Here is a 23,148-nt window from a genome sequence, read left to right on the forward strand (position 1 = left end):
ACTTCCCCTTATCTATAGAAGAACGAAAAGTTAGAGAGCCGCACACTTCCGGTCTCGACATCGAACAACCTTCCCGCGCTCTTCCTTTCCAACGTAAAACAACACGTTGGAAGGCGACGCTTTCGTAGCAAGGCCGCGGGTGGGTGGGGAGGGCGGGGAAGCGCTTCAATAACCGCGAACGGCGGATGCTTTCCGTTTCCATGGGGAGTTTAAGGATTCTGCGTGCGTGTGTCACTCTTCAAGGCTTTATCTCTACGACTTGGAAAGCCTGAGACTTCATTCCCGTAGTACGCTCGCTTCCCGGTTTGCGCATGTGCGGTGGGAGCCGCGGCTCTTTGACAGCGACTTGCCATGGCGGCGGCGGCGGCGGCGGCTTCTTCGGTGGCTGTTCCGGCTGCGGTGCCTCTGGAGCACGAGAACCAGATCTTCCTGGACCTTTTCCACGACGACGGGCTGGTGGTGTGCGCCCGCGGCCTGGGCATCGACCGCCTCCTCCTGCGCTTCCTCCGCCTTTACTGCGAGCCGGCCAGGCTGGTGCTGGTGCTGAACACCAGCCCTGCAGAGGAGGTAGGCAGAGGCGCCTCGAGGCCCCGGAGGAGCCCGCGGGATTCACTTCTTTGAGTCTTTCCTATTAAAAGGTGCTGCCCCGCTTCTCAGGGCAGGTGTCCTCACTAGGCACCCCCCAAAACACACACACACACACCCAAAAAGCAAGCCCAGGCGCGCAAACAATGGAAAATGGAGAATTGCACCCCTCCCAAATGAGCTGCAAAAGCACCGGTAAGGTGCAGCAGATAATGAAAAAGAGGGTCGAAAGAAAGTTCTTGAAAGTTCCTTTAAAAGGCACTATGCAGTGTTTCCCAACCTTGCTGTTTTCAGACTACATTTCCCATAATCCCTAACCACATCAGATGTCAAAGAACTAAACAACTATCTGACGTTTAGGAGACATCTGAAGGCAGCCCTGTTTGGGGAAGTTTTTAATGACTGATGCTTTAATGACTGTGGCCGCTGCCCACAGTGGCTGGGGAAACCCAGCCAGATGGGTGGGGTATAAATAATAAATAATTTTATCATTATCATTATCATTATTATTATTATTACTGGTCTTGCCAGCTAAGGGTGATGGGAGTTGTAGCCCCAAAGCAGCTGGAGACCCAAGGTTGGGAAACACTGTACTACTGCAAGAGATGTGTGAACTTCATGGAGGATGATACAGGGCCAGCACCGAAAAGGGCCTGTTCCTAGTACACCTGCTCGGGGAGGGAGTTACTGGTTTGTGAGTGGTTTTTTGTTTTGTTCTTGTTCTTGTTTTTATTACATATCTTGTGTTTTTTGCTTTGTGTTTTTATGTTGTGAACTGGGGAAAGTTGCCTGTGACTCAGACTGCAACTAAGCTTGAATACACCATGTCATGAGTCCTGTGGAGCCATCTTGGTGGTTGTGTCAAGATAAGGAGTGAAAGGAGCTTGGAAGGACTGGAGGCCAGTGTTTGGGGAGGAACACAGTGGGTTGGGATTTGCCTCATTCAGGCCTCCTGAGACATCAGAGTTGCCCATGGCATAGCTGCCAAGTTATCCCTTTTTTAAAGGGATTTTCCATTATGCTGAATAGGCTTCCTCGCGAGAAAAGGGAAAACTTGGCAGCTATGGCCCATGGGGATGGAGCAGTTGAGGAGGCTGACCAGTGTGGCCTCTTATCCTGCCAGAGCCTTCTCTTGTTATAATTCCTGCTGGCAAGCCTCTACCTCCAGAGGAGGTGCCAGGTGCCAAATCTAGTTTTATATAGGTGTCGTCTCCTCTTGTCACCTAGATCACTGAGATGCCAATGCCTGCATCAGCTCAGTCCCAATCCACCAGAAGCAGTTCCCGTTTACCTGCCCAGTCAAAAGATGCTACACTCTGTACCAAGCCATGCCTGCTCCACTCCTTTATCACAAGAGTCTGGGAAGCTTGTCAGTGGACCAGTGTTTTAGCTTGCTTTGCCATGCCTTGCACCTGCTGTGCCTTTGGCCCTTGCTTAGTACCATAGTGATTTGAGCATTAAAGTTTCTACTAGAAACCAAAATCAGAATGAAAGTAGATCAGTCTGTAGAACGCAAGACTCTTAATCTCAGGGTCATGGGTTCAAGCCCCACGTTAGGCAAAAGTTTCCTGCATTGCAGGGGATTGGACTAGATGAGTCTTTTGGTTCTTTCCAACAATTTTATGATTCTATAATTTTTTTCATTCTTTGGGAGCCAGGGCAGTGCAAGTGAAACAACAGCTTGATTTTTCTCTGTTTATACCTGCCTCCACTACTCATCCCATCCCTCAGTCCTCCACCCTGTGTTTAATTTTAGATTCTAATCTCCTTGGAGCAGGGACATGTTCTCTTAAACCAAATGTGAGGAAAATTTGGGTCTCCAGATGTTACTGAATTACAACTCCCTTCAGCCCTCAAGAATATGGTCAGTGGCCAGGGGTGATGGACATTTTAGTTCAGCAACATCTGGAGGGACAAAGGTTCATTAAGCTCTGTGAAACACCAGGCATGCTGACTGTGCTATATGCATGAGAAATAATAATGGTTTATTTTAAGCAATTCCTTCCCACTTTTCAGCTGACAAGGTCCCCAATGGCAGGTTATGTAAGAGCAATATGAATAATAGGTTTTTAAAATAGCATTTCTTTTAAAAAAAATTAATGTGGTCTATTTAAAGAGGTGATGGTGGTGGTATTTTGCCTTGCTAACTAGATGCTGCTTCCCTTATTCACAGGGCTGTTTGTTCTATAAGGCAGTGAAAATGTAAATAAAGCACAGGTGTCAGAAACTGAACAAATAAGAAACAGTGGCAGATAAAACCAAAACTTGTATGAAATGACAAAAGAACCTCAGAAAACCAAAGGTGTATTGAAACCAAGCAGTATTCAATCAATATCTCATTCAGGTATAGGGAACCTCTGACTCTCCAGATGTTGATGAACTCCATCAGCTCCAGCATGGCCAGTGGCCACAGATGATGGGAATTGTAGTACAGCAACATCTGGAGGGGGAAAGGGTTCCTCACACTTGATCTAAATGCAGATGCCCAGAGGGGGGCACTACTGAATAGGCCCTGCTGCAAGTCTGTGCCAATCTGACCTGACATTAGGTTGGGAGGACCATGAGCAAAGAGCCCCAGGTGGTATCTTGCTCATATCATACTATAAAACAATGAAATTAACTTTTTATACAATGTCATGCGTTATTCCTATTTCTAACAGTGTTAATTAAAGTTTAAATGCCAGGATCAGACTAAAAGTGCAGAAAAGCAAAACATAACAAAAATAAAGTAAAGTAACAGCAACTATTTTCAAAGTCAGTTTTTAAAAGCAGCAGGTCAAATCTTTAAGCTTCATCAGAATTATGATTCCATGGAGTGTTGGACTCTTGGGCAAACTTTAGGTGCTCAGTGACTGCTATGCCTACCCTCTTGCTGTGGCTCACTAGCTCTTGCACACTAAGAAAGCAATGGAATTGGCATTTGTATTTTTAGCATGATTCAAAGCATGTTTACTCAGAAGTAAATATTGGTGATTCAGCTATCAGGCAGTGCCTCATCTGCCCTAATGGATCAGCCTGCACTTCTGGTTGGAACTCAGAGCAGGAGCGTTCCACCGTAACGCTTTGTTGACAGGTCCCATTGATTACTAAATATTTAATATTGTATTTAATAATAGCTTTTGCACTGCTTCTTACTCTACACCCACACAAAGTATCTCCCTCCCCCCCTTACTCCGCATTGGATTTGTTGTGAAAAATGTTACTTTGCTTTTAGGAGTTTTTTATCGACCAGCTGAGGACGGATAACGTAGCTCATCTTCCTCGACGCGTCACAAATGAAATCGCAAGCAGCAACCGCTATGAAGTTTACACCCAAGGGGGTGTCATTTTTGCCACCAGCCGGATTCTGGTGGTAGATTTTCTGACCGACCGAATCCCTTCAGATCTTATCAGCGGTAAGATCTTACCACGAGAAAGCGGATTCGAACCCACTTCCCTGCTCAGAATGTTAACGTAATCTAAGTCTAGGCTAAGAAACATGGCTTCCTCATGCTAATTCATCCACAATTCTGCAGATGTAAAGTTTATTGCTTCTCATTGTCGAAATGGCACCTTGCTCTTCTACAACAGAGAGTCTTGTGACACCTGGGCTGGTATCCACACCATACCGTTAAAGCATTCATGGACAGTCTTGGGAACTGTAGTTCATTAAGGGTGCTGAAAACTTAGCATCCCCAGGATTTCGGGGGTGGGGGGGGGAGCCTTGACTGTTAAAGAGGAATAAGGTAAAGGTAAAGGGACCCCTGACCATTAGGTCCAGTCGTGACCGACTCTAGGGTTGCGCGCTCATCTCGCATTATTGGCCCAGGGAGCTGGCGTATAAGACTGCTTTAAATAGATGCGGTGTCATAAATCCCTTCTCCCACTAGAGGTCAGTGTGACATAAAGCCTTGATTAGATCCTATACTGAGCAAGCTGCAGATTTGTAAGCAAGCCATGCATGCGTCTCTGGAGCTTATCCTGCCTAGTGTTCAATTTCCATACGCTGAGAACCAGGGATACAGAGTGGGAAAGATGCGGAGAAGCTGGGATTCCAAGTTCAGCCTTGAAGCTCACTCAGGCACCTTGAACCAGTCTGTCTCCTTCAGTCTAACCACCTACAACAGGGATACGGAGCTTCAGGCATGAAGGCTGAATGTGGCCCTCCAAGTCGCTCTGCCTGGCCCTTGAGTCTCTCCTCAGAGGGTCACACCTCTCTCTGTCCCTGTGTTTCTGCCTGGCTGGAATTTGTCCTGATAACGCCTTACTTCTTTGGCTGGAAAGGGGTGTGCGAATGTGTGCAGAAACTAGCCTAATGATATAAAGGTAAAATTTGCATGTATTGCTCTGCCTTCTTTTGCCACTGGCCTTGCCCTCCACTGAGTGTGGGAATGTGACCATCTCAAGCTATAAAAGCTTTCTCATCTGCAGGATGGGTGTCAGGTAGAGAACCAACTATGCTACCTGGAGATTTTGGGAGGAAAGGTGGCATAAACATACAGGGTTGTTGCCAACTTACTTTTACTAAAGAGTAGATCTACTGAAACTAAGAGACTTGAGTTAACCATGTCTATTCATACCAGTGGGTCTACTCTGAGTAGACTTACCATTGGAGAAAACTTGCAGTATTAATCTGTACCTATTTTAAAAATCTGCTGTGGCTCAGGGCGCAGAAAAGGAGGTCAATAGCTGTATCCAGCTCTATAAGTTAGTATGATGCCCTTATCCTTAAAAAAATAAAATTGTCCCTATAGAGGAGGGATGGGGAAACATTTTCAATCTGTGAGTTACTTTTCTTTCCGAGCGCCATGTGCCAAAGTTGGGTGGGGCCAGAGGCAAAAGTGGGTGCAGCCAGAAAAGTAAATTTCACCTTTGTACCACAGGCAAGCTTCTACACACACACACACACACAGAGAGAGAGAGAGAGAGAGAGAGAGAGAGAGAGAGAGAGAGAGAGAGAGAGAGAGAGAGAAAGAGAGCCCTATCAGTTATCAGAGTTCAAGGACATGTTCCAGCTATGCAAAAGCATTCAGGATGTTAAGGAGGGCCAAGGAAGGTTGTGGCCTAATAAGAATTCCCAGGGCTTGGTAGAGAAGCCACATTTATTACATGGGCCTAAGGTTCCCCCCTGTCTTATATAGGGAAATGACCAAGTGTTTAAAGGTGGATCCCCAAATGGAAATGCGGTGCAAATCATACTCTTTAGATATGATTCCAATCCACTGTCTTCACATGTCCTAGCACGTTGCAGAGGATTTTATTGTCGCCTTGTTTTCTTGTTGTCCTTTTGTTACCAAAATGTCATTATTTCTTATGAATACTTTTAAAGCAACAGGGTAGCTGGCTCCCACTTTACCTGTATGGTTGGTTTTATTTCCAGTGTTCAGGCTGCAAATGCCATTGCACCGTTGCTGTATTCCGAGAACGCGCCTATAAACAAATTAAGGTTGGGGGCTCTTGCCACCTTGTTTCTTTGAATAGAAACTCCCTTTCCCTACTTAACACATTTTAAATTGTTGCAGCATTTTCACTGGCGTGGCATTGAAGGCAGGAGAGATCTGAGCCCCGCTGAATTCCATCGGTTGGGGGGGGGGGAGCCAAAGGAGAGTTAGATGGTGTCATGCTCTTTTTAATTGGTTGAACCTTTGAAACTCATGGCCTACTCTGCAAAATATCACGTCCTGTGCTTTATTCTTGTTTTCTTTGCCTTTCTCCTGTGTGACCCGAGTTTATTCGTCTTGTTGTTCTGCCAGGTATTTTGGTGTACAAAGCCCACAGAATCATTGAGTCTTGCCAGGAAGCTTTTATCTTGCGACTCTATCGCCAGAAGAACAAGCAGGGTTTCATTAAGGCCTTTACAGACAATGCCGTGGCCTTCAGTACTGGCTTCTGTCACGTGGAAAGAGTGATGAGAAATCTCTTTGTGAGGAAGCTTTACCTCTGGCCAAGGTGAGGCCATATTCTTCCTTCGTAACTGGGCACATGAATTGATCACAGCCCGGGCAGATAATGTCGATCAGCAGCAATTTATGCAAAAACAGAACCTCCGGGATCAGTATATCTTTGGTTTCCTGCTGCTGGGGACCAAGGAAAATGATGGGTGCTCCTAGACATGCCAGGTGAGCAGTAAACAGGGCGGGCACAAGACTTTGTGCCGCCTGCGGTGAAGTGGACCAGCTGCTGCCAATCCATGTGCTGACCACTCCTGCTACTTTATTCTCCTGCGGTGGCAGAGTAGGTGTTCCCAAGGCTCTCTAACCCTTGTTTAGTTCTGAGGGGCATCATTCATTTATTTGACTTATTAGTTGCTACAAAAAAAGTCTCTAAGCAGCTTCCAAAAAGAGGGGGAAGCCAAAAGGGTAGAACAGGCACCCTCAAACTGCAGCCCTCCAGATGTTTTGGCCTACAACTCCCATGATCCCTAGCTAACAGGACCAGTGGTCGGGGAAGATGGGAACTGTAGTCCAAAACATCTGGAGGGCCGAAGTTTGGGGATGCCTAGGGTAGAATATGTACCGTGTTTCTCATATTATAAGACATGTCTTATATTTATTTTTTCCTCAAAAAAAACCACTATGGCTTATTTTCAAGGGATGTCTTATTTTTTTCCTCCTCCTCCTGCCACGGCTGGCATTGCTGCTGCGCCTATCACTATGTCTTATTTTCGGGGTATGGCTTATATTCCTTGAATGCTTAAAATCCTGCTATGGCTTATTTTATGGGTATGTCTTAAAATATGAGAAACAGGGTAAAATGAGGCATTTAATTAAAACTGTCCCGATAACCCATAAACAAGCCCAGCAAAAAAACAAAAAGGCCCACCAGGAGCACTGTAGGAGTGAGGCATTGTGGGCAGGGAGCTCACATCAATTTTTGCTATTCCTTGTCCAGGTGAGGCGAAGAGGCTTGGGATTTGCGTGGGTCTCTTGACACCCTTCTCCCTAACACCAGCCCGTCTTTCTCTTCTCAGGTTCCACGTAGCAGTGCACTCCTTCCTAGAGCGGCACAAGCCCGAAGTGGTTGAAATGCACGTCAGCATGACCCCGGCCATGCGAGCCATCCAGAGTTCCATTCTGGACATCCTGAACGCGTGTTTGAGAGAACTAAAGCATTGCAACCCGGCTCTGGAAGCAGAGGATCTGTCGCTGGAAGATGCTATCGGGAAAGCTTTCGACAAGGTAGCTCTTTCAACTGTCGTTGGTTTGTTCTTGGGTTTTCTTATCGGCCTCTAGAGGGTTTTTTTTATATGGGCACAGGCAATGCAGTCAGTGGCATCGGGGTCCTTGGCTGCTACGCCATCCTCGAAGGGCTGTGATCGTTCCCTGTGATGACGAGCATAGCTTAAGGGGGGACTGGGCAACCTGCAGCCTGCCAGATGTTGTTGGACTCCGATTCTCATCATTCCCAGCCAATGTGGCTCAAGGGTCAGGGATAACCAAGAGTCTGCTGGATCAGGGCAGCGGCCCATCTAGTCCAGCATCCGGTTCTCACAGTGGCCAACCGGATGCCTGTGAGAAAACCCTCAAGCAGGATTTGAGCACAACAGCACTCTCCCCTCCAGCAACTGGTGAACCATTGCTGCCTCCAATGGTGAAGGATGGCAGAGCCTAGCCATCCTGGCTAGAAACCACCATCAACAGACCTCTCTTCCATGAATTTGTCCAATCCTTTTTTTAAGCCATTCAAGTTGGTGGCCTTCACAGCTTCCTGTGGGCGCGAGTTCCATAGTTTAACTCTGTGTTGCGTGAAGAAATGCTTTTTTTTATCTGTCCTGAATCTCCTTTGTTTTATCTGCCTGGTGATGGGAGTTGTCGTCCAAAAACATCTGGAGGGCCACAGGTTTCCCCTTTCATAGTTTATGCCATTGTTAACATTTGTTAACAATCTGGGGGGGCGCAGGTTTCCCCTTTCCTAGTTTATGCCATTGTTAACATTTGTTAACAATGGCATAAACTAGGAAAGGGGAAACCTGCGCCCCTCCAGATGTTTCTGGACGACAACTCCCATCACCAGGCAGATAAATTTGTTAACAGATACATTTGTTAACAATCACTCTCTGTGCTTTTCTGCATTTCCTTTCCTTTGGGCATCACAGTTTACAATTCCCTCCCACCCCGCGTAATGTGTATATACACAGCTGTAACGTCTTCCATTGAAAGCAGCAGAGCAGAGCTAGACAGCATCCCAATTCCATTGCACTTCCCACTTTGCTCACTTTTCTGAATCTGCTCAGTGATCATGGGCACACATCTCTGTCACTCAGTCAGGGCAGCAGTATTCAGCTTCTTTGTAAAGAGATGGAGGACTATGTCTCATTGGACTCCTACAATGTCTGGCATGGATTCCATTTACCTGTATCCCAGGTGTCAGTTTGCTCAGCTGGCTGCAGAATCATAGAGTTGGAAAGGACTGTGGAAGTTGGCTTGTCAAACCTTTCGCTCAGGGCAGGGCCTGCAGTACATAAAAGTGCAACCACAGCGCCCCCAACAGATGAACCCATAACTCCAGTGAAGGAGTCAAACATGGTTTACCTAATGTGAGGGAACTGCTGGAATTAATGTCTGGCTGCTTTCTGCCATGAGTCACTGAATTTCAGGAGGCTGCCTTCTTGGTGTAGAACCTTTTGGACTAACTCCACCCAGCTAGGCAGAAAGGGCTTCCTTGTCCTGGCTCAAACAAGACTTGTGTGTACCCTGTTGTTATCCTTGATGCCTGGCTTGTTCTTCTCTCCTGCTTCCTCGTTTGTCCTCCTGGTCCTATCTTACACATAGGTTCCAACCACTGGCCTTTCTCCTGGCTCCTGGCTCGACTCAGTCTACTTGCCCCCAGCCCAGCCCTGACATCTACCCATGCTTGGGGTAGTCTCGTCTGGATTATGAGCTCACATCTCTCCCCAGAGCTCAGCTCTGGCAATTTTAAGTGCATTCCGGAGCAGGATCCCGGCTCAGATGAAGGGCTTGGCTAGTTCACAAGGAGAGCAGAATAGTGAAATATTTCTCTTGCCTGTGGGCCAGCTTACAAAAGCACTGCATGTTGCTTGGCAATTGCAGATTCATTAATGGCAGGTTCCCTTGTCTTCATTAACTTGGTGAACGTCTTTCCAGAGCTGTGTTTTTTTGCAGTGAAGCCATGCGATCCTTTCTTTGGCAAAATCTCTTGCATGTCACAGGCTCAGGCCGGCCAGAGCTCTCCAATTGACTGTCCTCCTTTCCCAACAGCTGCACTTTGTTTAGGGGAGGAAAGTCTGCTATCTTTTTTTTAATGGAGGGATTTAGACATCTGTTAATAGTTTAACTGTGTTTTTACATAAAAGAGTGTTTTATTAGCTCTCCAAGACTCTGGCTGGCTCATTGTAAGCTTGTTAACAATGAAATAAACGTTCTTTTGTTTGGGCATTGTGTGCCAGGATCATAACATGGTTGGAATTGTTCTTTGTAAAAATCCATATATCTGTGTTGAACAGCCTTGATCTACTGACCCTGAAAGTGGAGGGGGAGATTTCTAGTGGAACCAGCTGTGACTTTAAGTGGGCAAGCTGGTGAGCCTCTCAAGACATTTAGCATTCATCCTGATTTGCTTGCACAAAAGCTTACGCAAAAGACCATGTCCGGTCTTCACTGAGCATCCATTCTGATTTGTTTGTAGAGCAGTTATATAACAATGAGCATTCATCCTGATTTGCTTGTGTGGTGTTAGTACATCTTCCCGTTTAACTGTGCATTCATCCCACACTTTTCAGTACATTTCCCCGTGACTTTCCTAACTGCAAAAATCTGTTGTTTTATTTTAAAGTGGATTTGTTGCACTAAGGTGATAGAACACTTTAATCAGCTTGCACACTTATTTCTGTGGAAAGCACTATTTTGCATGCTCATGTATTGGCAGACAATAAATTGATGGGACCCTCTCCGTATTTATAATAATGCACATAGAAGTATTCCATTGTTGGGGGTGGGGTTTGTTTGTTTTGCTATTTTTGTCTAACCTGTTATATTAAAATTTATTATTATTATTATTTATTTTTATTATTAATACACATTGAATTCTATATACAGGCAATAGAGTTCAGGCAACTCACAATTTATGCAGCGGTTATGTTCCAAGGAACCACACTGTTTAAGTGAAATTGTTTATATTTGAAACACCTTTGGAAAAACCTGCAAACACCCCCCCCCCACTCCTTTTTGTGACATTTTTGGGTCTTTCCTGGGTTCGGCACAATGCACGGCCGCACACATATCAGATAAACCTAAAATGGCCGCTGCCTGGGTGGGTGCTGAGGGTCAGAAGGCAGGAATTATTGCCAGATTGTTCAGTTGTGTTCATGAGGACTAGAAACTTGTCTTTTTTTATTTTGAAAAGACACAATCCAGGATTCGGGTTCTAAAGCTGCTAGAAGTTTAGGAAGGCCTCCGAAGTTCAAGTTCAGATCATGACAGTACTGTGCCAGCAGTTCTTTCTAATTTTATATTTCTAGACAATTCGTCACTATTTGGATCCTCTTTGGCACCAGCTGGGATCAAAAACCAAATCTCTGGTCCAAGATTTGAAGATTCTCCGTACTTTGCTACAGTACCTGACTCAGTATGACTGCGTCACGTTCCTTAACCTTTTGGAATCCTTAAGAGCCTCAGAAAAAGCCTTTGGTCAGAATTCAGGTATGAGCAGGTTCTTCCTCCCCTTACCCCCACTTTTATACGAAGGAATCAGCTGGGCTGTTAAAAAAGAGAGAGTGAAGTTTTAATTTAAAAAAAACCCACACATGTGCATGAAAGTTCCCAAATGTTTTCAGCCAGCCATAAGGCTGTAGGATTTACTGACAGTGAATATATTCAGCCTCCCACTGAACTTCTGTTCCTTGAAAAAGATCTGCAAATGTTCACACAGAAAACCTGAGTTGTTGTTTCTTCTTTGGTCGATAATTACATAAGAAGGACTTAGCTGCAGAAGGAGGAGGAACCTCAGGACATGAGCAGCTTTGAGCAGCTGGGGGGACATTTGTCAGAAGTGTGGGGTCTTTGTGCCCCCTGCATGGGCCAGTTTTACATGATCCTGGGGCCAGCCTGGGGCAGAGTGAAGGTTTCACATCCACACCCACACCCCCTTTTCAGGCTGCTGATTTTGAAAAGAGTTCAAATCCCCACTCAGCCATGAAGCCTGCCAAGGGACTCTATGCCAGTCACTGTCTCTCAGCCTAACCTACGTTACCTACCTCACAGGGTTGTTATGAGGATAAAATGGTGAGGGGAGGAATAATGAGAAGCTTGAGCAACTTGGATAAAAGGTATGATAATGATGATGATAAGAATAATATAATGTCTGGAGCTGGCCATACCACCAGCAGTGTCAAGTGAGAAAGCTTCTTCCTGGACTGAGAGAGGAAGTGGGGCTGTGTATGTTCCATGTTTGGTCACACCAGGTAGATTAAGTCTGGGACATCAGGGCAAAATTACTGGACTAGATACATAGACTCACCCCAGTATAACAAGGCTCCACTTTAAAGTATTCAGGGCTGTATTATATTGCTTGTTACCACGTTTCCATCAGGGCAGTGGGCTGGGCTGTTTTCCTGTGTCCCCCCCCCCCATTAAAAAAAACACCCTTGTGAGGTAGGCTAGCTAGGTTGAGAGATGGAAACGAAAGCATGCTTCTTTCTTCAAAGTTGTTTTTATCCCTGCAAAACTAATTTGAAGTGAGCGCAACTGCTTCAAAAGATGATGGGGGAGAGGGGAAAGAAGGGGGCTAAAGTAATTATTGGTTGTTTTTTAATGGCGGCCACTGGTATATATTTGTCTCCCTCCATCTGCTAGGTTGGCTTTTTCTCGATTCTAGTACGTCAATGTTTCTAAATGCTCGGGGCAGAGTGTATCGCCTCCCAGATGACAAAGCAAATAAAAAAAGAAATGCTTCCAAGAAAGCAGATATCGGAGAAGGAGAAGGAAAAGGTACAGCAAAACCTTTTATTAAATAATAATGGATACTTTAATTATGATGATGGCGGCATCAGTGTACTTTGCAGGGTACAAGAGGCCATGTCCCTGCCTTGATAGCGTTGTAATAATACTGTGAGCTTATTTCATGTTTCAGTATAAAGGGCACAGGGATCAGAGAAGAGTCTGATGTTGAACTCTGTGTTGACAATTAGCAGACTCTAAACACACACGTATTTATCTGTGGCAATGACAGAGAGGATTTTATCAAGGCTTAATTTGGACGTCACATGAACCTATAGTTAAAGAAGCATAACAGGAGTTTAAACTTTAGAGGGTGTCTAAGTTAGCAAACCCTGGTTTGTGATGGAGTGGCAAGCCAGAGGTGCTTTCAATGCACTTGGTCCCGGGTTTGATCCCCCAGTGTCTCCAGTTAAAAGGATCTCTGGTAAAGGGCTGTGAAAGGCCCCTGCCTGATATATTGGATGGAGCAATGGTCTGACTCAGTACACAATAGCTTGGTGGGTCTTCGACCAGTTGCAGCTGCCACAAGAGGCTGCTGTACTGATTCAGAATTTATGAATCTGAGTCTACGTGCACACATTCAAAGCGTATAACACCTGCAAAGAATCCTGGGAACTGTAGTTTGTTAGGGGTGCTGGGATTTTTATCTTTCGGGGGGGGGGGGGGTAAACTGCAGTTCCTAGAATTCTTTGCAGGGGGTTGGGGTGTGCTTTAAATGTAAGGTGTGTATGTAGCCTGAGTGTAAGAGGCCAGAAAGCCAACAAGCAGCTCTAAATCATACAATGCTGGATCCAGACCAAGTTAGGTCCCATTCAGTTAATTCATGCTCAGCTTGTACTTTCAGCCTGGACGTTTGTTTGTTCAACGGGGCACAATCTATGTATAAGTGCCAGGCGGATTTCCCAGCATTCATAAAGCGCCTGAGAAAGGTGTAATGAGAAATTCTTAATTCCCCCACTCATCCACTGACCTTGTGTTCCAGACCAGAAAAGGGAGTTGATCCTGGAAAGCAACCCAAAGTGGGAGGCTCTTGGAGAAGTCCTGAAGGAGATTGAAACGGAGAATGCAAACAGTGAAGCTCTGGGTGGGCCAGGTGAGCTAGGAGGGGCAGGGCAGCGGGGTGGGGGTGGGGTGGGCAGAGGCAGTTATTGTTGCTGCTTTGCTAGAGCTATTATTATTATTATTCACCAGCAATAATAATATAATACTGTGCTTCTTACAACCATACTTTCAAAGCAGTTTTTCTTCTTCCCTAAGACTGGTTCCCTAAGGGACCCAGGTGGCGCTGTGGTTAAACCACTGAGCCTTGGGCTTGCTGATCAGAAGGTCGGCGGTTCGAATCCCTGTGACGGGGTGAGCTCCCGTTGCTTGGTCCCAGCTCCTGCCAACCTAGCAGTTTGAAAGCACGTCAAAATGCAAGTAGATAAATAGGAACCGCTACAGCGGGAAGGTAAACGGCGTTTCCATGTGCTGCTCTGGTTTGCCAGAAGCGGCTTTGTCATGCTGGCCACATGACCTGGAAGCTATACGCCGGCTCCCTCGATCAATAATGCGAGATGAGCGCGCAACCCCAGAGTCGGTCACGACTGGACCTAATGGTCATGGGTCCCTTTACCTTTACGACTGTTCCCAACAAGAACCTTTATCTCAGTGAGTTCTGGAACCTGCAGGATGTTTTGTGTATTATTTAGTTCAACAACGTCAATGTTGATACTGCTTAACATCCATCGGTGTGTATCCGGCTAACATTTCCTTAGACTGGATCCCCACCCCCCGAAATTAATAGGCCTAAGCTAGCCATATCCATCAACTTCAATCAGAAGTCACTTCGGTGCTGCTAAAGCAGTGGTTTGCCTTCACCCCCAGAGGCGTACTCGATTTTGTCTTGAGACAGACTCGATTTTGTCTCAGTAGGCACTAATGGTTCTATTCAGCGTTGGTCCTAACGCGGTCCAAGAGACCTGGAGCAAAGGCATTTGTAATCTTAGAACAGAGGAGTCCTCAAAGGTCACCTGGTCCAACCCTCTGCCAGTGCAGGAAATCTGCTGCCACAGCATCACTGAGAAGGTGGCCTTCTAGCCTCGGCTTAGGAACCTCCAGGGAAAGAGAACTTGCCATCTTCTGAGGAAGTGTGTCCCGTTGTTAAAAAGTGCTACCATCAGGAAGTTCTTCCTAAGGTTTAGCCAAAAAAAGAAACTTTTACAACAGCAGAGTGCTCAGTTTTGGGGTTGTGTAACATAGCAGGGGGAGATTTTACAATAGGTTGGGAAAGAAGGGGAGGGTATCAGTTCTTTGTCACCCTCTCTTGAAGCTTCCCCTGCTTCCGAGCCCCAGAGTCCTGGGCAGGTGGTGAGGATGCACTGCACCATTTTATTGTGGGACCCAACCATCTTTCCTTCCCCACCTCCTGTATTTTTTGGGGGGATCCTACCATCCCATTACAGCAACCGTTTCTCAATTGCAGGACGAGTGCTTATCTGCGCAAGTGATGACCGCACTTGTGCTCAGCTCAAGGAGTACATCACAGTTGGGGCAGAAGCTTTCTTAACTAGGTTGTATAACAAAACCTTTGGGAAGGACAAGGAAGCCGGCAAAGCCTGCCTGAAGGACGGAAGGGCAGCCAAGGGCCGGGGCAATGGTGCCAGAGAACCACGGGCCAAGAAAACCAGAACAGATTCCTCCAAACCGAAGAAGGCAAAGAAGCCAGAGCTGACCTTGACCCAAATGCTGAACAAAGAGGAGCAGGGAAACCTGGGAGAGGAAGAAGGCTGTGAGGAATTAAGCAGCAGCCAAGAGAGCGTTGGAGAAGCCAAGCCTGAAGACCTTCACCTGAACCTCTCCTCGGATGCCTATTATGGGATCTTAAAGGAGCCACTCACTGTGATCCACCCGCTGAACGGCTGTGGGGACCCTTACGCTCTCACTCGCGTCTTGCACGAAGTCGCCCCGAGATATGTCGTGCTGTACGACGCGGAGCTGACGTTTGTTCGCCAGCTGGAAATTTTTAAGGCAAGCAGGCCTGGGAGGCCTCTGAGGTACGTTGAGCCTCGGCGAGGAAAAGGTCGCAGCTCAGGGGCAGAGCATCAACTCTGCATGCAGCATGTCCCGTGTTCAGCCTGCGGCTGTCCGACAACCTCTCTGCAAACCTGGAGAGCCGCTACCAGCCAGAGTAGGCCACACTCAGCCAGGTAGACTAGCCGTCTTGACACAGTATGTAGGGCAGCTTCTTATGTCCCTGTGAGAGAAAACCTCCCAAAAGGGATTGCTTAGAATTGTGCACTACTCGACATGACTGCTAGGGTTCTGCCTCTACGGTCAGTGGCCGTATGTCTCCGAATAGCAGTAGCTGGGAGTAGAGGTAGAGAGCTCTTGCTCTCAGATCCCACTTCCAAGCTTCCCATCAGCATCTGGTTGGCCACTGTGAGAACAAGATGCTGGAATCGATAGGCTTTTGGCCACTGTCTTCTGGATTTGGAGAGGTCTTTGTGTCTTGCCTTGCAGGGTTTATTTCCTTATCTATGGAGGTTCGACAGAGGAGCAACGCTATCTTACTGCACTACGGAAAGAAAAGGAAGCTTTCGAAAAACTCATTCGGTAAGGTGCATCTTGCATGCTGCCCTTGGGAAATGCCGCCTTTCAAAGGAGGGGCCAGGCACCCCCTGCCAAGGTGCTGGGGTCCCACTACCTGCCCAGAGATGGCAGCCCTGCAGTGTCAAACAATATGTATTTTGCTTCCGCAGAATAAATCTTCCCCCTTTTAAAGCTGGCAGAATAGTAAAGCTAATTCTGGTGGAAGCCGGTTCTCTGCCAGATCTTCCCCTTCTGCTGGCATATTTCTAGCTGCTCGAAAGGCAGAGACTGCACATTGGTTATCCTATTGTTGCTATGCAGCTCTGAGCTCTGGCTTGTTTCATCTTTCCCCCACCCACTCCAAGTGTTACCAAGGTAGCAAACTTATGTAAGCAGCTGAATACCGTGAAAGATCGTTATGGACTTATATAATAAAAATGTCAAATTTGCAAAGGAGGAAAGAAATGTTCCCTTGCATCCAGAGCAAGCAACAGAGCCTTGTGACACCTTGAAGATTAACAGGTTGCTGCTGCAGGAGTTCATGTGGACTAGTGCCCACTTCATTGTCCTTGGGAATGGACTGTGCATCCAGTGGCAGAACACATCTTTTGTGGGCAGAAGGTCCTAGGTTCAGTTTATGGCATCTCCAGCTAAATGGATCAGGCGGAAAGTAATGGCGAGAAACTCTTCTTTGCCTGAGACCTCAGAGACTTCTCTACCAACCAGAGCAAACTGACAAAGAAGTCACAAAATATGTAGTAAATTGGACAGAAAGCAGTCTGATACAGTCACAGTATTAAGGACCAGCAGCATATTTGGCTATCCTTCAAGTTTCCGTCTTGTTTTTTAGGAGGCAGTGGGGAAGAGAGTTGTCCTCGGGAGGGGGAAAAAAGTGTTTTTTCCTGTTTTCTCTCTCTCCAGGCCATCACATCCCTAGCTGAGCCCACTCAAAGCTGTTCCTTCCCTGAATATTCAGTTCTCATTTTAAAAATAAACATTTTACTTGTAAAGATATGAAGCAAAGTCTTTCAGGCAGAATTTTAACAGATTGATTTGCAAGAAGCAAACCTGTTCCCCCTGTTCCAGCTTTTTGGCTAAAGGAAACTTAAAATTAGATAAATAAATTTTTAAAAAAGCAAAGCATACCCCTGAAACAACCTTCGCAAATGTTATGAATATTGTTCTGCGTTATTTATTTACAGAGCAATCCTAACCCTTGGTCGCTGCTGCTGCTGGGGGATAGGATGTAGCAGAGGTTCTCTCTGCCAGGCTCCCCTGGGTTCAGCCATTGGGGCAAGTGCTACTGCCAGTAGCATAAGTCCCCAAAACAGAATGTTCTAGAGTTGGAGCCACTGGACTGGAGTTATGGAGCCACTGGACTTAAAACTTCCCTGTTTCCTGGTGAGGGCTCCACTCTGGGTCCCTGTGCTGCACCAGCCTGAGAGCTGGCGGAGCAAAAAAAGGAAAATAAGCTACACACACACACACACACACACACACACACACACACACACACACACAGCCACTTCCCTCCTGGCTGGCAGGAACTAACAGGGCTGCAGGTCTGGTGGGGAATCTGCTGCTCTGTCTTTTCTGCGCCAAAAAGGATTGCTCCTTTAGTCTTGTTGTTGTTATTGCTGCTACTAATTTAAACTATATCCTGCCCGCCCTCTCCGCACTGCCTGGTGTAACGTCAGAAACCGGAACAAGTGTTTATTATGTTTTCTGGCGATCCGGGAACAGGGCTCCAATGTCTCGCTGTGGTTGGTGGAAGCACAGTTAAACAATGGAATAGGATCCCTCAATATACAACGATGACCGCCAACTTAAATGACTTAGTGGGGGGTTCAGGTCAAAGTAGTTGAGCTTTTTTTAGGGAGAAGGAACGCATTGTTTTCAGGGAGAAAGAGACAGCCATTCACCAACAAATCGCTGGGGAAACAAACAGCCTCACTTAGTAAACTCTGTCTTCCGTTCTGCAGATCATGCAACAATGGAGGGCAGGGCCAGATTCGATTTTACCAACAATAAGGGACCCAGCGATTGACCGCGATATACCAAAACCTCCCGGGGATCTACCAGTAGATTGCAATCAGCCTGCTATAGACTATCTCCATGCTCTGAACCCCAGTCACTGGGGAAAGAACATCAAGGGATATCCTGTTTGTGGAAAATCCCTAAATTGATTGGAGGGAGAGGTACTGCTGTAGCTTTTGCTCCAGCTCGGCAGCAGGAAGGTTTTAGAATTTTAACACATCCACTCTGAGGGAAATGCCTCAAACATTTCTGTTCATAATTCTTGTTTTTCAGTGAGAAGGCCAGCATGGTGATCCCTGAAGAAAGGGAAGGAAGAGATGAAACAAACTTGGATCTAGTAAGAGATGCAACCCCAGCGACCGCTTCCACTGATACGCGCAAAGCAGGTAAGTTCTTGATATCTATGGGACTATTCTAAAACACACCTTTCAGGTCTTTTGAGCTGAATTTACATGGACATCTTCAGTGTAATCATGTTTTATTGTGGTCAAATGGTGGGCTGCCAGATCATTTAGGGGCAAACTCAAATGGCCTCTGAATTTCACAGCTCTGAATGGTGGAAGGAGATCACTTTGCTTATTTGTGGGGGTGGGTGGGATTTACCATAGGGGAGGGGGCCTTACCCCAACAGTAGCAGCCTCCTTCAGTTTCTAAAAAACTTCATTTTGATGCTGTCACAAACCATGGCAGAGCTTTCCTCTGAACAGACCGGCTGCTGTTTTCTTTACTACATAATGCTCCAGACATATTATTTCATTCTTGGGAGGTGGAGAATGGTGACCACATACCCTATGCCCTGGAATGATGCTGTGTCTGAGGCATTCTTGGGGTAAAATAACAAAGGATGGGCTGGCAAGAGGGAGCCTCTAAAACTATTATTAAAATATTGTGTTTCTTACTCGCCTTTCACCAAAAGGTCCCAAGGGAGGGAGGCTGTTACAGCATATAGAAAGCCAATATTGTATATGCATATTTTAGACTGCTTTGTTACACCGCTTAGAGAGTGTTAAACCGTTTAGAGACAGAACTGCAGCTAGGAAGCTAGGATCCAGTGGGTCTCGCTTGTCAGCAGAAAGACCAGTATGTCCTCTCTTCCCTGATCTCTTTTGTTTTGCTCAGGTGGCCAGGAAGAGAGGGGTGTGCCACAAAGCATTGTCGTGGACATGCGCGAATTTCGTAGCGAGCTTCCGTCTTTGATCCACCGTCGCGGCATTGACATTGAGCCCGTGACCTTGGAGGTCGGTGACTACATCCTCACCCCCGACATCTGTGTGGAGCGCAAGAGCATCAGCGATCTCATTGGCTCCCTGAACAGCGGGAGACTTTATACGCAGTGCGTCTCCATGTCTCGCTATTACAAGCGCCCCGTCCTCCTCATAGAGTTTGACCCTAGCAAATCCTTCTCCCTCACTCCCCGGGCGTCCCTCCATCAAGAAATCTCGAGCAACGACATTATATCCAAACTCACCCTCCTCACTCTCCATTTCTCCCGGCTTCGACTCCTGTGGTGCCCCTCTCCGTACGTGACGGCTGAATTGTTTGAGGAACTGAAACGGAAGCGTCCCCAGCCTGATGCAGCTACAGCCATGGCTGTCACAGCAGATTCAGAAAGCCTCCCCGAATCGGACAGATACAACCCGGGTCCCCAAGACTTCTTGCTCAAAATGCCCGGTGTGAATGCCAAAAACTGCCAGGCCATAATGAATCATGTTAAGAGCGTTGCAGAACTCGTAACCCTTTCTCAGGACAAGTTGGCCGAACTTCTGGGCAATGCCGGCAATGCCAAGCAGCTTTATGAATTCATTCATTTGCCCTTTACAGAGGCCGTTTCTCAAGGGAAAAACAAGAGGTGATAAATTGGAGTGCCTTGGCTAATTGCTATCGTGTCTTAGAGTTGAACTGCCCTGTCAGAAAAGCTATCTGCTGTGATCCTCTTGGAACTAGACCACTTCAGAATACAGGTGAAGTGGTTAACATGTTGGAATGCTGTCCTATAGCCAAAGCAGTCCGCCCGTGGAAAGCTAGCACGTTGAGAAGGATAGCTTTCTCCTTGACACTAGGTTTCCACACCCAAGGATTTCATTTCAGTGAAGTGAAACACTTCAAACCTGTGATCTCCCATTGCCATATCCATTTTCTGAACGGGATGATTAGCTCCAAATGGTACAATGCCTTGGGAAGCTTTAAGGGGCTCTTATCAGCCTAGAAGCTTTTAAATGAAGTGTCTTATAATTATAATTATAATTAAAGGTTAAAGAATAAAAATAGGTAAAAAAGCTAGCAATTTATTTTGTATGATGGTGAAATGGTGGGTTGGAGGACCATGGGGCACACTGTATCACTCTTTATAAATGAATATTTTAGGATTAAAATGCATGTGTCTGAGTTGATTGTCTTTTGCAGGCATAAACGTGTGGGGCTGCTCAGATGTAGCCACATCCATTCCAAACTTACTGGTATTAGGTTTCATTTCCAGAAACTACTCCTCTTTTCAAGGAACTGATTAGAACAGGAGGGGGCTAACTTCTTTGCCTTTGTTTGCTTATTTACAAGAATTCCTGTTCCATCTGTTTCGTGAGTCACTCTATTTCTGGTGATCATGTTGTTGGTGCCGTGGTTTATGTAGCCAAAACTGCATTACCCATGCACAAGAGGGTAGTATCAGCAGGCTTGGCAAGAGCCTCAAGGCTTGCAGAAGTAATAAAAATATGTAAGGGGTCAAATGGGGGGGACGCCAACCCAATAGGGGGACTGTGAATGCTAGCTGACAGATGGGTGGGGCTGGAATCCTGAACGGCAGCACTCACCCTGCAGTGTTTTGCCGCAGCTCCTCTGAGCAAATCTCAGAATCCTTTAACAATTATGACATTACTGATTGGTGTTTAAACAATCCAAAGTCTGCTGTCGTAGTTAAGAACCTAGCCAGCACCTTGCGGATCAGACTGAGGTCTGCCTGGTCTAGCATTCCTTTGGAAGGATGTTGTTAGCAATCAGCAAATAGGAGCTGTTCCAGATGCAATTGGTCAATGGTCTGTGGTTTGCTTTTTTTCCATTGCAAAAAAATCAATTCCCATTGAATTTGTTTCAATGGGACTTTTTGGCACTACAGATTGCAGGAACAAAGAGCCTCAATTGATTAGGGATTGCAAGAGGGACAATATTATATCCACCTTAACCCCCACCCCAGATCCTCATCCAGATTGGGTGTCTTGCACTTGCAATTTGTGTGTGTCAGAGGAAGACTAGGGAGTACAGAACTCTGATGTTAAGGTCATGTGTAGTTTCCAATTTTAATTGCAAATACCAAAATGTGAAGTTTCCAGTTTTAAGGCCTGGGCAAGTGCAAACAGGTATACTATTTTTATGTGAAGCCTATCTGAATTAGGGATGGAAGAGAAATTTGATCCATTTTGCACTGAAAGGCAAAGCTGCCTAATTAACACATCCTGAAACAAGATGAGAACCAAAACACAGCCATCCTTCAAAATTCACACTTATCTGAAATTCATGATGCAGTTCTCCAATCAAGCAGAGTTTTCAAAAAAAATGCATATCAGGGGACAGTATGCATAACGATGAATGTATTTATGAAAATAACATACAAAAATGCATTATATTAGGGAAGATTCTTGCAAGGAATGTGTGTGTTAGTCAAAATGGCATACAAATGCATTAGGAGAAATTTGCCCTAAGATGCTGATGGATTTTCAGGAGGGCTTTTTGCTTTTTTTGTTTTGCTTTGTTTTTAAATCACAAATTGTTGCAAAAATGTGAAGAACTGGATTTAAGATTGTAAAATTAGAAACTAAGAGAACCAAAATTGACTGATCTTTTCATTCCTCCTCTGAATGAAGTTGGGTAAGGATCATGCCTGCCTTTTAGTATTTTGATTAGGAACTGAAGAGTTGGGGCTTCTCCATCTTTCATTCTTGGAAGACTGCAGGGACATACAAGGAGCAGCACACGTCTTTGAGTGTTGTCTTTATTTTTAGCCCACAATCCAGTCTGCAAAAATTGCCTGTGTGGTAGTCATTAAACATTTAATTATTGGGCCCATTGAAACAGACTCCCCACCCCTACTCCGCACACATGCACTCCTGGTCAAAACATTTAAATTATCTGTGAAATATTTTGGCTTTAGTGGAAATCAAACAAAAAATGTAAACTTGGGAGTTGAAAGATATCCACTTGGGGCTAGAGGACATGTTATTCCTAGCGGAATATTTCTGTGGATTTTTAATTCTATGTTGTAATAACCCCGAATTTCTTACAATTTTGAGTACTCTTCAAATGGTATATATTTGCAGATTTCCCCTTTCCAGAACTTATACCACAATAAAATGTGTTGCTCTTTTAAGGAACTACAAGACTCGTCGTTTTTTGAAGAGTTCCCTGCATTTAACAGGATTATTTTTTAAAAAAATACTTGCATTAATCTTTAGTAACTATGGTCAGGAAAAGAGGGGTGATCTGTGCCCTGTCTTCATATAAAAGGAGAAATGTCCTGAGCATGTGCAGTTTTGCATTTTAACTCGCCCCAAATCATAGCACCATCATGACTGCCTTGATGGTAAATAAGTTTCCTTGGGAATAAACAGCATTTTGCTGTAGAAAAAGGTCGTGACTTTCATGCAAAGTAGTGCCAAATCTCTTGTTCTGCAAGATAGAGGTGGGCAGACAAGCAGGTGGGCCAGTGGCCCAGGTAAGCTGCAGAGTAACAGGTGAGACAGACCAGCTCCCCCACAACCATCCTGCTCTGATGCCACTGCCTGCTACTTGCATCTTCATTGCACTCAACTGCTGAGACAGAAATGGTGTTGATATGAGCAGCTGTGGCAAGAGGTGTGCAGGCCAAGCCACCTGATAATTGTGTAATATCACAGTGATGCCATGTGATTCACAGGTGTGTTGCCCAACCCACCTGTCAAAGCTGGCCTGCAAGGTGGAAATGATGCCTTGTCTAAGGGAATCAAGTGGTGGGGTTTGGGGTACTGGGAGGTGGGGCAGTTTGGCAGGAGGGGGG

At 45.9% G+C, this 23,148-nt stretch overlaps 1 protein-coding gene and 1 long non-coding RNA gene across 3 annotated transcripts; one reads left to right on the forward strand and one right to left on the reverse strand.

Moving 5' to 3' along the window:
- The first annotated feature begins 223 nt into the window (after positions 1-223).
- Positions 224-22,486, forward strand: ERCC4 (ERCC excision repair 4, endonuclease catalytic subunit). 2 transcript variants are annotated; one of them, XM_088656550.1, is made up of 11 exons: positions 224-567; positions 3,800-3,980; positions 6,318-6,513; positions 7,535-7,742; positions 11,042-11,222; positions 12,375-12,509; positions 13,501-13,611; positions 14,983-15,706; positions 16,020-16,112; positions 18,399-18,511; positions 19,245-22,486. In XM_088656550.1, the coding sequence occupies exons 1-11, from the start codon at positions 352-354 to the stop codon at positions 19,976-19,978; spliced, it is 2,892 nt and encodes a 963-aa protein (XP_088512676.1). In that variant the 5' UTR covers positions 224-351; the 3' UTR covers positions 19,979-22,486. The 2 variants fall into 2 exon arrangements, with proteins under 2 accessions (XP_088512676.1, XP_034986690.2); XM_035130799.3 differs by having other exon boundaries at positions 227-567; positions 14,983-15,553.
- On the reverse strand, positions 11,142-19,727 carry LOC148683696 (uncharacterized). The gene is made up of 3 exons (XR_015946771.1): positions 19,594-19,727; positions 13,489-13,559; positions 11,142-11,279 (listed from the first exon to the last, which is right to left on the reverse strand). It is a non-coding gene; the product is annotated as an uncharacterized LOC148683696 (long non-coding RNA).
- Positions 22,487-23,148: the final 662 nt, after the last annotated feature.

The sequence above is a fragment of the Zootoca vivipara genome, chromosome 13 (assembly GCF_965207765.1).
Source record: "Zootoca vivipara chromosome 13, rZooViv2.hap1.1, whole genome shotgun sequence".
NCBI classification, from domain to species: Eukaryota; Metazoa; Chordata; class Lepidosauria; order Squamata; family Lacertidae; genus Zootoca; species Zootoca vivipara.